We start from the raw sequence: 17,769 nt of genomic DNA, 5'->3' as shown, positions 1-17,769 counted from the left end.
TCCCACAAAGCTATTACCAGATTTTTCAGCAGAAACTTTGCAGGAAGAAGGGAGTGACCTGATACTTTCAAAGTGTTGAAAGGAAAAACCTACAACCAAGAATACTCTATCTGGCAAGGTTATTGTTCAGAATTAAAGGAGAGTTGGTTTCTCAGGCAAATAAAAGTTGAAAATGTTCATCACCTCTAGGCCAACCTCGTTAAAGGGATCTCTTGAAGAGGAAAATAAAAGGTCATAACTAGAAGAATATTATGAAAGGAAACAGTATCACTGGTAAAAGCAAACAGAAAGGTAGTAATCACTTATAAAGCTAGTATGAAGGTAAATGACAAAATTAACAAAATCAATTATATCTACAAAAATTCATTAAGAGATACACAAAAAGATATAAAATATGATGTCATATACATTAAAAGATGGAGGAGGGGAGTAAAAATGTAGTAATTTCAGAATATGTTCAAAGTTAAGTGACCACCAACTTAGTACAGATTGGTACATACATAAGATGTTATATATAAGCTTTATGTAACCACAAACCAAAAATGTATAATAAATACACAAAAATAAGCACAAAGGCATCTAAGTATAACACTACAAAAGAAGTCATCAAATTACAAGAAAGCAAGAGAAAAAAGAAAGAGAGAAGAAAATAATTGACAAAGTGGCAACGAGTGCACACCTATCAATAATTACTTTAAATGTAAGTGTGTAAATGCTTCAATGAAAAGGTACAGAATGACTGAATGGGTCAAAAGCACAAGACCCATCTATAGGTTATCTACAACAGACTCACTTCAGATCTAAAGACCCATGCAGACTAAAAGGGAACGGGTGGAAAAAGGTATTTCATGAGAATGGAAGAAGAGAGAGAGAGAAAGAAAGAGAGAGGAGAGGAAGGGGAAAAAGGGAAAAAGCCGGGGCAGCAATACTTCCATTAGACAAAATGGACTTTAAAACAAGGACTGTAACAAGAGAAAGCATTACTTAGTGACAAAGGGATCAATCCACAAGAGAATGTAAAAATATCTAAGCATGATATAGGAGGACCTAAATATATGAAACAAATATTAACAAAGAGGGAGAAGCTGATAGTAATGCCATAATAACAGAAGACTTTACAATCCCACTTACACCAATGGAGAGATCATCCATGCAAAAGATCAATAAAGAAACAGTGATTTTTATTATTTTTTTAATTTTAAAGATTTTATTTATTTAGTTGACAGAGACACAGTGAGAGAGGAAAACACAAGCGGGGAGTGGGGAAGGGAGAAGCAGGCTTCCTGCCAAGCAGGGAGCCCCATGTGGGGTTTGATCCCAGGACCCTGGGACCCTGACCTGAGCTGAAGGCAGATGCCCAATGACTGAGCCACGCAGGCACCCCAGGAAACTGGTTTTTAGTGGCACATTAGACCAGATACACTTAACAGATATATACAGAACATTCCATCCAAAACCAACAGAATACACATTCTTTTCAGGTGCACATGGAATGTTCTCCAAGACAGTTCTCACATTAGGCCACAAAATAAGTTTCAATAAATTGAAGATTAAAATCCTATCAAGCATCCTTTCTAACCATGATGGTATGACACTAGAAATCAATTAAGAAAAGTCTGGAAGGGTGCCTGGGTGGCTCAGCTGGTTAAATGACTGCCTTCCGCTTAAGTCCTGATCCTGGAGTCCCAGGATGGAGTCCCAAATCAGGCTCTCTACTCGGAGGGGAGCCTGCTTCTCCCCCTGACCTTTCCCCTCTCATGCTCTTTCTCTCTCAAATCAACAAATAAATAAATAAATAAATAAATCTATCTTTAAAAGATTTTTTTCCTTGTCTGGTAGAAAGACAACCATCGAGACTAAATAACAGGCTACTAAACAACCAATAGGTCAATGAAGAAATAAAAGAGGAAATTTAAAAAAAAAAAACCCAGAGATGAATGAAAATGGACACACAATGGTTCAAAATCTTTGGGGCTTAGCAAAAGCAGTTCTAAGAGGGAAGTTCATAGCAATACAGTCCTACCTCAAGAAACAAAAAAACCTCAAATAACCAATCTAACAAGAAAAAGAAGCCCAAAGTCAATAGAAGGAAGGAATTAATATCAGAGCAGAAATAAAATAAAGCCTTGAAAGAAAAGAAAAGATCAATGAAACTAGGAGCTGGTTCTTCAAAAAGATAAAATTGATAAACCTTTAGCCAGATTCATCAAGAAAAAAGCAAACAAAATCACAAATGAAAGAGAAATTTCAACAAACACTACAGAATACAAAGGATTATGAGGCCACTATGAAAAATCACACCCCAGCAAATTGAAACACCTAGAAGTGGATAAGTTCCTAGAAACATACAATCTTGCAAGACTGACTCAGGAAGAAATAAAAAGTCTGAACAGACTTATTACCAGTAATGAAATCAAATCCATAATGACAAAACTCTCAACAAACAAAAGTACAGGACCAGATATTTTCACAGGTGAATTCTAACCAGAAGAGTTAATACCTATCCTTCTCAAACTATTCCAAAAAACAGAAGAGGGGAAAGGAATGCTTCCAGATTCATTCTATGGAGCCAGCATTACTCTGATACCAAAACCAGACAAAGATACTGTAAGAAGATTATAGATCAATATCCCTGATGAACATAGATGCAAAAATCCTCAACAAAATATTAGCAAACAATATACTAAAAGGATCATTCACCATAATCAAGTGGGATATATTCCAGGGATGTAAGGCTAGTTCAATATTTACAAATCAGTTAACCTGAAACACCGTATTAACAAAATGAAGGATAAAAATCATATGATCATCTCAAAAGATGCAGAAAAAAATTTAACAAAACTCAATATCTACTCATGATGAAAAAAACAAAACTCAACAAAGTGGGTATAGAGGGAACATACCTCAAGATAATAATAGCTGTATATGACGCACCCACAGCTAACATCGTATCAATGGTGAAAAGCTGAACACTTGCCCTCTCAGATGAGAAACAAAAGATGTCCACTCTTACCACTTTTACTAAACATAGTACCAGAAGTCCTAGCCACAGCACTCAGATTTAAAAAAAAAAAAAAAAGAAAAAGAAAGAAAAGGCACCCAAATCAGTAAAGAAAAAGTATAACTGTCACGATTTGCAGATGGCATGATAATACGTACAGGAAACCCTAAAGATTAAAACACCCTATTAGAACTAATAAATGAATTCGAAACCCTATTAGAACTGATAAATGAGGGACGCCTGGGTGGCTCAGTTGGTTAAGCAGCTGCCTTCGGCTCAGGTCATGATCCCAGCGTCCTGGGATTGAGTCCCACATCGGGCTCCTTGCTCCGAGGGGAGCCTGCTTCTCCCTCTGACTCTGCCTTCCACTCTGTCTGCTTGCGCTCGCTCTCGCTCTCTCTCTCTCTCTCTGACAAATAAATAAATAAAACCTTTAAAAAAAAAAGAACTGATAAATGAATTCTGTAAAGTTTCAGGATACAAAAATTACTATACAGAACGCTGTTGAGTTTCTATACACTAATAATGAACTGGCAGAAAGAGAAATTAAGAAAACAATTGCATCAAAAAGAATAAGATACCTAGGAATAAATTTAATCAAGGAGCTCAAAGACTTGTACTCTGAACTATAAGATCTCAATGAAAGAAACTGGAGATGACACAGAGAAATGGAAAAAGATATACCATGGTCATGGGTTTGAAGAATTAATATCCTTAAAATGTTCATGCATCCCAAAGCAATCTGCAGATTTAGTGCAATCCCTTTCAAAGTAACAGTAGCATTTTTTACAGAACTAGAACAAATAATCCTCAGATTTGTATGGGACCACAAAAGATCCTGAATACCCAAAGCAAAATTGAGAAAGAACAAAAAGCTGGAGGTATCATGGGTCCAGATTTCAAACTATACTACAAAGCCATAGTAATGAGAACAGGATGGTACCGGTACAAAAACACATAGATCAGTAGAACAGAATAGAGAGCCCAGAAATAAAACCATGTTTATGGTCAATTTGTTTATGACAAAGGAGTAAAAAATATCCAATATACAAAAAAAGACAGTCTCTTTGATAAATAGTGTTGCGGGGGAGTGCCTGGGTGGCTCAGTGGGTTAATGCCTCTGCCTTCAGCTCAGGTGATGATCCCGGGGTCCTGGGATTGAGCCCCGCATTGGGCTCTCTGTTCAGCAGGGAGCTTGCTCCCCGCCCCCTCTGTCTGCCTCTCTGCCTACTTGTGATCTCTGTCAAATAAATAAATAAATAAATAAAATCTTTAAAAATAAACAAATAGTGTTGGGAAAATGGGGCAGCCACGTTGAAAAGAATGAAACTGGGCTACTTTCTTACACCATACACAAAAATAAACTCAAAAGGATCAGAGACCTAAATGTAAGATCTAAAACCATAAGAAAAAGTACAGCATAGGAAATATAGTCAATAATACTGCGATAACTTTGTATGAAAGTTGATGAAAACCAGAGGACACTGAAAACCACCGTGAGCATTCTGTGATGAGTTAATTCTTGAATCAACATACAGTAAATCTGAAACTAGTATTGTATACTTACAACTAAAATTAAAAATAATAAATATTGAGACAGAAAAGAACAAGAAAAGGAAATGACTCATTATCAAAAGATAAAGTAGTTGACAGAACCAGACCAAGGTAGGACCCATCCAGATATCAGAACTGTCAAACAAAGACATCAAAATAACCAAGTTTCACATTTTACAAGACTTAGTTGAAAAGGTGGACAACATGTTGAGCAGATAGGTGATTGCAGCAAAAATTGGAAACTTAGAAATGCTAAAAAAAAAAAAAAAATGATCAGAGGGGCGCCTGGGTGGCTCCATCAGTTAAGCATCTGCCTTTGGCTCAGGTCATGATCCCAGGGTCCTGGGATGGAGACCAGAAGCAGGTTCTCTGTTCAGTGGGGAGCCTGCTTCTTCCGTCCCTGTGGTTACTGCTCTGCCTACTTATTCTCTCTGTCAAATAAATAAAATCTTTAAAAAAAAAGTGATCAGAAATGAATAATTTGGTTACAGCAGAAAAGAGAGTAAGTGAAAATGCGAATTAGGCTAATAGGACTTACCCAAATGGAAATAATATACAGCGGAGAAAGAGAGAGAGGGTGAGGAGAAGAGAGAACAGCTAAAAGCCACAGGATGATCTCAAACTATCTAGAGTTAAGATCATTGGAATCCCAGTAGGGAGAGGTATACAAGGAAAAAGGAGACGGGAAAGGTGGGGGGCAGGGTGAAAGGAAGAAAGGGAGAGAGAGAGAGAAGGGCAAAGCGAAAACAGAGGAGAAAAATATTTAAAGAGATCATTGCTGAGATGCTTCCAAAATTAATCTAAGAGAAAACATCACAGATCCCAGAAGCTTAGAGCACCCCATGCAAAATTTAAAAAACAAAACAAAACACATCCGAGTACATGATAGTCAAATTGCGGAAATCCCAAGAAAAAATCATCAAGACAGCCAGCCAAAAAAAGAAACATACGGGGCACCTGGGTGGCTCAGTGGGTTAAGCCTCTGCCTTCAGCTCAGGTCATGATCCCAAGGTCCTGGGATGGAGCCTCGCATCGGGCTCTCTGCTCAGTGGGGAGCCTGCTTCCCTTCTCTCTCTGACTGCCTCTCTGCCTACTTGTGATCTCTGTCAAATAAATAAAATCTTTAAAAAAAAAAAAAAAAGAAACATACACAGAAGAAAAAAATACAAGAGTGACAACAAACTTCTCATCAAAAAACATGCAATCCAGAAGATCATGGAAGGACAACTGTAAAGCATTGAAATGGTGGGGGAGAAATCCAGTAAACTTATAACTCTCTCTCCCCAGTGAACCTGTCTTTCAAATATGAAGGAGAATTACATCTTCAGAGAAACAAAAGCTGATGATATTTATTGCCAGTGGATCTGCACTGCAAGATACGTTAAAGGAAGTTCTTCAGGCAAAAGAAGTACGACACCAGCTAGAAATGTCAATCTACTCCAAAAAAAAAAAAAAAGAGAGAGAGAGAGAGAGATGTGCGTGTATGAATTTCTGATGACTGTTGTAACAAATGACCATAAACTTCGTGGCTTAAAACAACACAAATTTATTCCCCTCCAGTTCTGGAGGCTGACAGTTTGAAAGTAGTCTGAAACCCTTTCACTGGGTTAAAGTCAAGGTGTCAGCAGGACGAGCTCCTTCTAAAAGCTTCTAAGAGCTAGAACATGGGTATCATGGGAGGCAACTGTGAAGCCTACCATAGGGGGTAAATACAACACACTTTCCCCCCTTTGTATTCGTCTTTTTTAATCTAGGAATAATATTTTTATTCAAACATAACATACAGTGTTACATTAGTTTCAGGTGTCCAGTACAATGATTCAACAATTCTATACCTTTCACTGGACGACAGAGAACTTGAGTGTTGATGGAAGGTGGGGTGTGGTGGATGGGTCAGATGGGGGATGGGTATTTAGGAGGGCATTTGTTATGATGAGAACTGCGTGTTACATGTAACTGACGAACTCCTAAATTCAACTCCTGTACACTGTATGTTAACGAGAATTTCAATAAAAATTGAAAAAAAAATTAAAAACTTAAATGTAATCCTACTAAGAATCTACTTTACGGCAGTTATAAAGAATTTTTATAATAAAAACTTCCCTTGGGGCGCCTGGGTGGCTCAGTGGGTTGAGCCTCTGCCTTCAGCTCAGGTCATGATCTCAGTGTCCTGGGATCGAGCCCCGCATCGGGCTCTCTGCTCAGCAGGGAGCCTGCTTCCCCCTTTCTCTCTGCCTGCCTTTCTGCCTACTTGTGATCTCTGTCAAATAAATAAAAAAATATTTTTTAGGGAACCTGGGTGGCTCAGTGGGTTAAGCCGCTGCCTTCGGCTCAGGTCATGATCTCAGGGTCCTGGGATCGAGTCCCGCATCGGGCTCTCTGCTCGGCAGGGAGCCTGCTTCCTCCTCTCTATCTCTGCCTGCCTCTGCCTACTTGTGATCTCTCTCTGTCAAATAAATAAAATCTTTAAAAATATATATATATATATTTTCTAAAAGTATACAAAAAAAAAGAATTAGCATGACTACATCAATATCAGACAATGTAGACTTCAGTACCGAGAATATTACCAAGGTTAAAAAGACATTTCAAGGGGTGCCTGGGTGGCTCAGTGGGTTAAGCCGCTGCCTTCGGCTCAGGTCATGATCTCAGGGTCCTGGGATCGAGTCCCTCGTCGGGCTCTCTGCTCAGCAGGGAGCCTGCTTCCTCCTCTCTGCCTGCCTCTCTGCTTACTTGTGATCTCTCTGTCAAATAAATAAATAAAATCTTTAAAAAAAGAAATAAAAAGACATTTCAAGATGATAAAGGAGCCAATTTGTCATAAAGACAAAATAATTATAAATATGTGCCTAATAGAGCTTCAAAATCATGAAGCACAAATTGATAGAACTGAAAGGAGAAATGAATAAATAATCACATTTGGAGACTTCAACACTCCCTATTCTCAATAAGAAATAAACCCAGGCAAAAAATCAGTAAGAATACAGAAAAATTAACATTAGGTACAAATTGATCTAGTCAACACTTATTATCGAACACCAAACAACAGCAGAACACATGTTCTTTCCAAATATACCTCACTAAGGTAGACCTGATTCTGGGCCATGATATAACTCTCAACAAATGTAAAAGGCGGAAGTGATACAAAGTGTGTTCTCTGTCCACAAAAACAAAACAGAACAAAACAAAAACACTGATTTAGAAATAAATAAAAAATCTGTATCTGAAAAATCCGTAAAAAATTAAGCGATACACTTCTACATAACTCACGAGTCAAAGAAGACATCACAAGAAAAATTAAAATTTTGCCCTGAATGAAAATGAAAACACAAGAGACCAAAATGAGTGGAATTCAGGTGAAGCCGAGCTTTGACAAATCATGGCATTACAATGCTTATATTAGGAAAGTCAGAGCTCAAATTTATGACCTATACTTTTATCTTTAAAAAATATCAGAAAGAAAATCAATCCCCCAGTCATCATAGAAATAAATAACAGAAATAAGATTAAAAACATGTTTAAAAGTAGGGGCATCTGGTTGGCTCAGTGGGTTAAAGCCTCTGCCTTCAGCTCAGGTCATGATCCCAGGGTCCTGGGATCAAGCCCCGCATCAGGCTCTCTGCTCAGCAGGGAGCCTACTTCCCCCACCCCACCTCTCTCTCTGCCTGCCTCTTCTCTGCCTACTTGTCATCTCTGTCTGTCAAATAAATAAAATCTTTAAAGAAAAAGAAAACATGTTTAAAAGTAAAATAAATAAATAAATAAAACCAAAATTTGGTTCTTTAAAACAGTAAGATAATAAACCTCTGCCCAAAGAAAAGAGAAGTGACACAAATTAACAACGTTGGCAATGGAGGAATCACTTGCTACCTATTCTACAGACAACTAAAAGACAATATAAGGATAATGTGGAAATTTTGTGCCAAAAAAAATGTGATAACTGAAAGACAGATTCTCAGAGCTGACTCAAGAACTATGTTACCTCAATAGCTATACATATCTATTAGAGACTGAATTCATTATCTAAACTCTTCTCACAGAGAAAACTTTAGACTTCATTGGTAAAATCTAAGAAACAGCCAAGATGGAATAATACCAATTCTATAGAAAACAGAAGAATAGAGAACCGTCTCCCAATTATTTTTAGAACACCAGCATTAACCTGTTACCAAACCCAAACACGTCACAAGAAGACGACAGACCAACATCCATCATGAACAGAGATGCAAACATCCTTAACAAAATCTCAGCAAATCAAGTCCATCAACATACACCGTAACCAACCAGCGTTTAACCCAGTGATGTGAAGTTGGCTCAACAGGAGAAAATTAATCAATGTATTCCATCATATTAAGAAACCAAAAGAGAAAAACCATGTGATCATCTTATTGCAGAAAGTGTTTGGCGATATTCCATATTCCATCCATAAAGTCTCTGTGTACTCAAGGAATGAAAGAGAACTTCCTGATAAGGAACATCTGTGAGATACCTACTGCTAGCTTTGTACTCAACAGCGAAAGGCCAAAAGCTTTCCCCCTGAGATCAGGAACAAGGCAAGGATATTCACTCCCACCACTTGTTCAACACTGTGTGAAGGTTCTAACCAGCACTTTTTAAAAAAGATTTTATTTATTTATTTGACAGACAGAGATCACAAGTAGGCAGAGAGGCAGGCAGAGAGAGAGGAAGGGAAGCAGGCTCCCCGCTGAGCAGAGGGCCCAATGTGGAGCTCGATCCCAGGACCCTGAGATCATGACCTGAGCCGAAGGCAGAGGCTTTAACCCACTGAGCCACCCAGGCACCCTCTAACCAGCATTTTAAGGTTAATTAACTACTATAAAAGTAAAAGGCATACAGATTAGAAAGAATTAGAAATGTCCTTTTTTACAAATAACATGCTCATCTACATAGAAATCCCCAAGAAATTTACAAAGGCGACTGGAATGAATAAGTGAATTTAGCAAGGTTACAGGATACAAGGTCAACATACAAAAGCAACTGTATTTTTATATACTATTAAAGACTGGCAGTTTAAATGTAAAAAGCGGGGGCACCTGGGTGACTCATTAAGCATCTGCCTTTGGCTCAGGTCACGATCCCAGGGTCCTGGGATCGAGCCCCACATCAGGCTCCCTGCTCGGCGGGAAGCCTGCTTCTCCCTCTCCCACTTCCCCTGCTTGTGTTCCCTCTCTCTCTCTCTGTTAAATAAATAAATTAAAATATTTTAAAATAAATAAATAAATAATTTTTTTTACTTGTAAAAAGTGTAATAAAGACTGAGTTTATTTTTGATGCTTGATCACTGATAGCTTTAAGCTCCATGCCTCTCCCTTTCCCTGTATCTGAGCAAGTCAGTAAGAAAGCCCCGCCATTCCTGTGCTGTGGGGGCAGGGAGGGGGCCTTTCAAATCTGGCAACTCCAGCCCACCTTGGTTCCACACCCACACCACAGTAAAAACCAGAGCCATCCAGCCTTCCCTTCACTCAGGCTATCGCAGACCAACTTGGGTTTGTCTGCACTGCTCTCCCCCAGAAAATCCCATTATGGAAAAATAAGGCTTTTCAGAGAGCTACTTGATATATGTGTGGTGTCCTCAGTCTCCAATTTCTAACACATTCTGGGTGGTGGTAGGGTACGGTTGATCCCGTGGGGTAACAACAAAACAAAACAATACCATTTACAAGAGCACCAAGAAATATGAAATATTTAGGAGCAGATGTAACAAAATACGTGCAAGACTTATACAATGAAAACTACAACACGGCTGATAAAAAGTAAAGATAACCTAAATAACCAGAAAGAGACAGCATGAACAGGAAGACCTAACGTTGCTATGATGTCAATACTCTCGAAACTGATTTATAGATAAGATGTAATGCCAATCAAATATCGGGATTCTTTTTTCTAGAAATTGATATTCTGACTCCCACATGTATATGGAAATATCAAGGCCACAGAAAGTTGTAGGAGGGTCATACGAAGAAATGCCATAGAACAGTGAAGATGAAGGGACCCAGAAACTCACATCAACACAAATGAATCTTGGAAATATATTCAACTATAAAAAGCAAACTATGCACAGTAGGACCTAAAGAAAACCTTTATATAAATACAGGGTTTTTTTTTTAAAGATTTTATTTATTTATTTGCCAGAGAGAGAGCAAAATCACAAACAGGCAGAGAGGCAGGCAGAGAAGGGGGTGGGGGGAAGCAGGCTCCCTGCTGAGCAGAGAGGCCCATGTGGGGCTCGATCCCAGGAGCCTGAGATCATGACCTAAGCCGAAGGCAGAGGCTTCACCCACTGAGCCACCCAGGCGCCCCTATAAATACGGTTTTAAAATGTGTAATTCATACGTGTACCTAATACCAGAGCCCCAAAATATCTGAAGCAAACGCTAACGGATCTGAAGGGAATAATAGACAATTCTACCATAGTAAGGGGCAATTTCTGTACTCGGATTTCAATGACGGACAGGATACCCAGATAGATCAACAGGCAGTGGCTGACTTGATTAACGCTACAACCCCACTGGACCTAGGACACTCCACCGAACAACAGCAGGTCAGACGTTCTCAAGTACTCATGGAACCTTCTTCCAGGACAGACATAAAATAGGCCACCGATCTTAAAAATTTAAAAAGACTGAAATCACACAAAGTATCTTTTCTCATCATAATGGAATGAAAATAGAAATCAACATCCAAAGGAAAACTAGAAAATTCACAAATATGTAGAAATTGAACAACACTCGTAAAACAACCAATTTGTCGAAGAAGAAATCGCGAGGGATATTAGAGACCAATGAGGAAAACAACACATGGAAACTTATGAGATGGAACAAAAGCAGCACGAAGAGGGAAATTTTTAGTTGCAAATGCATATGTTAAAAAAGAAGAAAGTTCTCAAAAAAAGAAAACCCAAAAAACCCTAACTTTACGTCTTAAGGTACTAGAAAAAGAAAAGCAAAGTAAGCCCAAAGTTATCAGAAGGAAGGAAATATTAGAACAGAGATCAATTCAATAAGGAACGAAAAAACAATAGAGAAAATCAAGCCAAAAGTTGTTCTTCAAACTAACGAAACAAAATAACAAAGGACAAGCCTTTAAGTCGACTGGATAAGAAAAAAGAGAGAAGACTCCAATTAGTAAAATCAGCAATGAAAGCAGGGACATGGCTATTGTTTTACAGAAATAAACAGGACCATAAGAGCACTAGGAATAACTATGCCAACAAATTAGATAACCTAGCTGAAAATTCCAAACCAACTCCCAGAAATACAGCATCTCCCCGAACTGAGTTATAAAAAAACAGAAAATATGAATACACTTAGAATTAGGATGTCTGAACTAAAATTTAAAGAAAGGAAAAGAATGAGTGTTGACAAGGATGTAGAGAAATTCGAACTCCTGGGCGCTGTTGGCTGAAGCGTAAAATGGTACAGTCACTGCGGGAAAACAAAAACAAACAAACAAACAAAAAAATCAGTTTGACAGTTCCTCAAAAAGTTAAACATAGAATTACCATACGGTCTGGCAGTTCCACTTCCAGATATACACCCAAAAGAACTGACAGCAGGGTCTCAGGTATTGGCGATATTCCATATTCCGTCCATAAAATCTGTGTGGGCACTTGCACTGCAGTGTTTCTAGCAGAATCATTCACAACAGCAGAAAGGGAGGCACAAGGCAAGCGGCAGCCAAGAGGTAACTGAAGGAACAAGGTGCGGGAGATCTGTGAAATGGAGTATTACTCAGCCTTCAATAGGAACAGGATCCTAATACATGCTATGACATGGACGAATCTCTTTTTTAAGATTTTATTTATTGATTTGGGAGCGCGTGTACACGAGAGAGGGGAGGGGCAGAGAGAGAAGCGGACTCCCCGAGCTGAGCAGGGAGCCGGACGTGGGATTTGATCCTGAGACTCCAGGATCATGACCTGAGCTGAGGGGGCAGTCACTTAACCAACAGAGCTGACCAGGAGCCCCAACATGGATGAATCTTGAAAACCCTATGTGAAGTGAAATCAGTCAGTCATAAACAGACGGCTGCTGTGTGGTTCCGCTTATACGAGAGAAATTCAAAGAGAGAGAAAGGAGATTCGAGGTGACCAGAGGTTGGGAGGGAAGAAAGGGCGAGTCACAGGCATGCCTCTCAGATATGGCAGGTTTGGTTCCAGGTCGACACAATAAAGCAAATTTCACAATAAAGTGAGTTAAATGAAGCTTTCGGTTTCCCAGTGCATGTTAAAGTGCTGTTCAGGGTGACTGGGTGGCTCAGTAGTTAAACCTCTGCCTTCGGCTCAGGTCGTGATCTCAGGGTCCTGGGATCGAGCCCCGCATCAGGCTCTCTGCTCAGTGGGAAGCCTGCTACTCCCTCTCCCACTCCCCCTGCTTATGTTCCCTCTTTCACTGTGTCTCTCTCTGTCAAATAAATAAATAAAATCTTTAAAAAAAAAAAAAGTGCTGTTCACCCTGTATTATAGTCTGTGAAGTATGTAATAGCATTATGCTTTTAAAAAAACCAATGTATACACCTTAATTTAAAAATATTTTTTTAACTAAAAAATGCTAACCGTCATCTGAGTTTACGGAGAGTCCTCCTCTCTGGGCTGGTGGAGGGCCCTGCCTCCACATGGACGGCTGCTGACCGCTCAGGGCTGTGGCGATTTCTTAAGTAGGACAAGAGAGAAGTTTGCCGCACTGAGTGACTCTTGCTTTCATAAATGGTTTCCCCATAGCATGCGACGCGTCTGGTGGCATTTCACCCACGGTAGACCCTCTCTGGAAACTGGAGTCAATCTTCTCACACTGCACTGCTGCTTATCAACTAAGTGTACGTGATATTCTACGTCCTTTGTTGTCATTTCAAAAATCATCATGGCACGCTCACCTGGAAGGGATTCCAGCTCAAGAAACCACTTTCTTTGCTCACCCCTGAGAGGCAACCCCTCATCCATTCAAGGTGATTTTTGTTTTGTTTTGTTTTGTTTGACAGAGAGAGACACAGCAAGAGAAGGAACAAAAGCAGAGGGAGAGGGAGAAGAAGGCTCCCCGCTGAGCAGGGAACCCGATGTGAGGCTCGATCCCAGGACCCTGAGATCATGACCTGAGCCAAAGGCAGAGGCTTAACCCACTGAGCCACCCAGGCAACCCTCATCTGTTCAAGTTTAGTCGTGAGAGGGCAGCAATGCTGTGCCATCTCCAGGCTCCACTTCTAACTCTGGTTCTCCTGCTGTTTCCACTACATCTCAAGTCACTTCCTCCACAGAAATCTCGAGGCCCTCAAAGTCTTCCGTGAGGGCAGGAATCCGCTGCTTCAAACTCCTACTCAACAGCTGATATTTTGACGTCCTCTCACGCATCACACATGTTCTTCACGGCGTCTAGACGGTGAATTCTTTCCAGAGGACTTTTTACTTGACTTTGCCAGATCCATCAGGGGAATCATGGTCTCTCGCAGCTTCCGACTTAGGAAACATAGTTCTTAAATAATAAGACTCAACCGTTGAAATTGCTCCACGAACCAGGGGCTGAAGTATCGACGTCATGTTAGTGGACAGCAAAATGACGTGAATCTTGGTGTGTGTCTCCATGAGAACTCCCGGGTGACTGGGCACTTTGTCAGTGAGCAGCCATGTTTTGAAAAGAATTTTCTTTTTCTGAGCACTAGGGTCTCAATCGTGGGCTTAAAATATTCAGTAAACCATGTCATAAACAGAGAAGCGGACATCCAGGTTTTGCTGTTTCCTTCCAGAGCACAGACAAGCATTATTCTTCAGGACCCTGGGACTTTCCAAAGGGAAAATGAGCATCAGCTTTACCTTCGAGTGCCAGGTACATTCACCACTACAAAGAGAGTCAGCTTAGAAGCCAGGCACTGACTTCTCTTCTCCAGCCATGAAAGCCCTAGATGGCATCTTTTCCCAACAGGAGGCTGTTACATCTACGCTGAAACCCTGTTGTTGGGTGTCGCTGCCTTCGTGAATTAGCTGAGCTGGACCTTCCGGATAATTTGCTGCTGCTTCTCCGTCAGCACCTGCTGCTTCTTGTACTTTCATGTTCTTCCCCTCTGCCTCGTGAACCCACCTGGGCGAGCTTCAGACCGTTCTCCTGCAGCCTGCCCGCCCAGTTCAGCCTCCACAGAACGGAAGAGAGTGTGGGCCTTGCTCTGCCTTAGGCTTTGGCTTACGGGAATGTGGTGGCTGCTTTGATCTCCCCTCCAGGCCCCTCAGACCTTCTCCATCGCAGCGAGAAGGCTGTGTCGCTTTCTTAGCACTCGCGTGTTCACCGAAGAAGCACTTCTAATATATGGTTTTTAAAAAAGATTTGATTTATTTACTTGACAGAGATCAGAAGCAGGCAGAGAGGCAGGCAGAGGGAGAGGAAGCAGGTTCCCGGATGAGCAGATAGCCCGACTCGGGACTCGATCCCAGGACCCGGGACCATGACCTGAGCCGAAAGCAGAGGCTTTAACCCACTGAACCACCCAGGCGCCCCGAAGGAGCACTTTTAATCTCCCTCAAGGACTTCCTCTGCGCTCACAACGTGGCTGGCAGTTTGGCTCAGGGGCCTAGCTGCCGGGCTGTCTCAGCTTGCAGTAGGTAGGCCTTCCTCGCTGAGCTCCATCCTTCCTGGCTTTTGATTTAAACTGAGGAGAGACGTGGATCTCTTCCTTTCAGAGGCCATCGGAGGGTTATGAATGGGCCTAAGTTCCCTAGTGTTTGTCTCAAGGAATGGGAAGAGCCGAGGAGAGCATGGGAGAAGGGGAACGGCGGGCCACTGGGGCGGTCAGGCCACGCACGTTCACGGGTGGAGTTCACCGCCTCCCGGCGCGGCTCGCGGTAGTCCGAGACGAAGACAACAGCACATCGGAGAGCCCGGGCCACAGATCGCCTTAAGGGACATGAGAATTGGGAATCCTGCAGGAATTAGCCAACAGTGACACAGAGACATGTGGCGAGCAGATGCTGTTGGAAAAAGGGCATCAAAAGACGTCGCCTGGCGCGGGGTTGCCGCAAACTTCCATTTTTGAGAACCGAATCTGCGAAGCACCATAATTCGAGCAAAGCCTGTACTGTTTGGCGGGTACGGAACCTCTGTTTGAGGTGCTGGAACATTCTGGGAATGGACAGCAGTGATGGTGGCACAGCATTAATGCACTTAATTTCACCAAACTATATACACTTACAAATGGTTCAACCGGTCATTTTTGTGTTATGTATATTTTGTCATAATAAATTAAAAAAAGAAACTACAAAAAACTCTCCCGTATCACATACAGTACAATTCTGGATGTTGCTGAGGGATGCAAACCTGTGACTGAGGAAAGTATAAAGAAGTCCAGGATCCTGCCCCAGGTGTCCTCCCTTGCCCCTGCCTCGCTCTGAGTCTTGATCCAGGCCACAGCTCCACTGAAGGTTGGAAATACGTGAGAACAGAGGTCGACAGGATTAGGAAGCAATGCGGTGCCTTTACCAGGAGGCACTGAGCCTACTGTGGAGAAGTGAAGACAGGGCCCTTATTCATGGGGTGACAGCAGGTCACTTACTCTCCTGGACCCCCGTCACTCCGAACCTCATCTCCTACCACAGCTCTGCCTCCAACACCCCCTCCATGGGCTCCCCCACGGAGGAACCTTTCACTGCTCTCAAAGCTCTGGGTCTGACCTTCCAGTCAGCACACATCTCTCCGGCCTCTGGGCAGGGGCAGACTGAACTGGGATGTATCTGGTCCCCACCTCTGTTGAAATTGGGAAAGTCCCTTGGGCACCTCTGCCTCCCACCCCCCCCTCCTCCAAGAATCCCTGGCCCAGACTTTGCTGAATAATGGGGACAGGAAAGGGCAATGCACTCTCACTTCCCCTTCTCAGGATGCACGTGGTCCAGATGTCTGCCCCATGGCCAGGGATGGGGTGGGCTGGGCTTTCCTCTCTTCTGCAGGCAGACAGGCTTGGTGCCCAGACCCTAGGCCGCTCCTACCCTAGAGCAACATGTCCCTGTTCCTGAGACCCATCTGAGGGGACTGGCTCCCTTCCCTCAGAGAGCAGGGCAGGGCTGGGGGCACAGCTCCTGACTCACAGTGTTGGAAAGTGACAGGTCCTCCAACACACTCACTGTGTGCAAGAGAATAAGAGGGTGGTGGGAATGGAGTTGCAGAGGGAGGGCTCACTACCCAAATGGAGCTCCTTAGTGACAGGGACCCCTTCATCCCTAGTACAGTGCCCTCAGGCTTCCAGACCAAGTGGGTGAACAGACGGACCAACAAGGGGCAGCAGTCACAGGGAAGTAGCCCTTCCTACTTTGCTACCTGGGGCGGGGTGGGGGGGCTCCCTGGTATTGGCCACGTGGAGAGTGAGGAGTGGGGTGGAGGTAAGGAGCCAGAGAAAGCCAGGATAGCACGCGTGTCCATTTGAGGAAGCGGGGAGAGAGAGAGAGTGTGTGTGTGTGTGTGTGTGCGCGCGCGCACTGGGGGGTGGGTGTGGAGTCCTACCACAGGTCGGTGGCATCTAAGGCTTCCTTCTGAGTCTGGGGGCCTACACCCCTGACCCGCCTGTTTCCCGGGACAAAACCCTGGCTCTGTTTAGGGCCCTCCCTGTCCACTCCTGGGCTCCGAGCAGGAGAGGAAAGGGCAAGCAGAGACTTCCATCTGTTCTGCCTCCCAGTCCAGGGGAGAAGACCCGGGGCCCAGGGCGGTCACACCGAGCCAGCCCCTCCATTGGGCCCGTCAGCCTGGGGCTGGCCCTGTGGCACTTCTGCCGGCGAAGTGAGGTCCTGGTCGGTTCAGGCCCCCACCCCCAGCCCGTGACGGCCACAGCAGACGGGCCGAGCGCAGAGACGACACTCGGTGAGGGGGGCAGCGAATGCAGGAGCCCACCCCCCTGTGAAGTCTCACTAGAAACCTTCATCACCGTCGTACTTGATGCCAACTAACGACTCTCATTTCAAGTTCTAAAACCAGCCGGTGGCTGTGTGTGTTGAGTAACTTGCCAAATTTCACCGTCAGAATTTCTTGTAGAACAACAAATTTCCGTGTAATTTTGAGCTCGTGACCAACTGTCCAGCAAGTTTGATAATTCTGGTGGCGCCAAACTGCCACACAAGTGTGCCCAGAGTAAAATGCTTACCTGGCACCTCAGGAGTGCCCACACTGGGAACACAGTCCACCTCCAAAGTCACACGGCTGGAGAACCAACCAAACTTTCTGAAACAACAC

The 17,769-nt window shown here is 42.8% G+C and overlaps 1 protein-coding gene across 7 annotated transcripts in view; it reads right to left on the bottom strand.

Moving 5' to 3' along the window:
* The window catches only part of CHDH (choline dehydrogenase), a 38,354-nt gene that overhangs the window by 14,303 nt on the left and 6,282 nt on the right, over nucleotides 1–17,769 (bottom strand). Inside the window, exon 1 of one of the 7 annotated variants that reach the window (XM_082743063.1) lies at nucleotides 15,556–15,675. The exons of the other annotated variants lie outside the window; for them this stretch is intronic. Within the exon in view, the coding sequence (XP_082599189.1) occupies nucleotides 15,556–15,674 (119 nt within the window). The 5' untranslated portion in view covers nucleotide 15,675. Of the gene's footprint in view, nucleotides 1–15,555; nucleotides 15,676–17,769 lie in introns of those variants that run through there. 7 annotated transcript variants of the gene reach the window in all.

The sequence above is a fragment of the Mustela nivalis genome (genome assembly GCF_964662115.1).
Source record: "Mustela nivalis genome assembly, chromosome: 1".
Classification (NCBI taxonomy): Eukaryota; Metazoa; Chordata; class Mammalia; order Carnivora; family Mustelidae; genus Mustela; species Mustela nivalis.
Note: the sequence above shows the minus strand (reverse complement) of the source record. Positions and strands in the feature narration are given on the sequence as shown.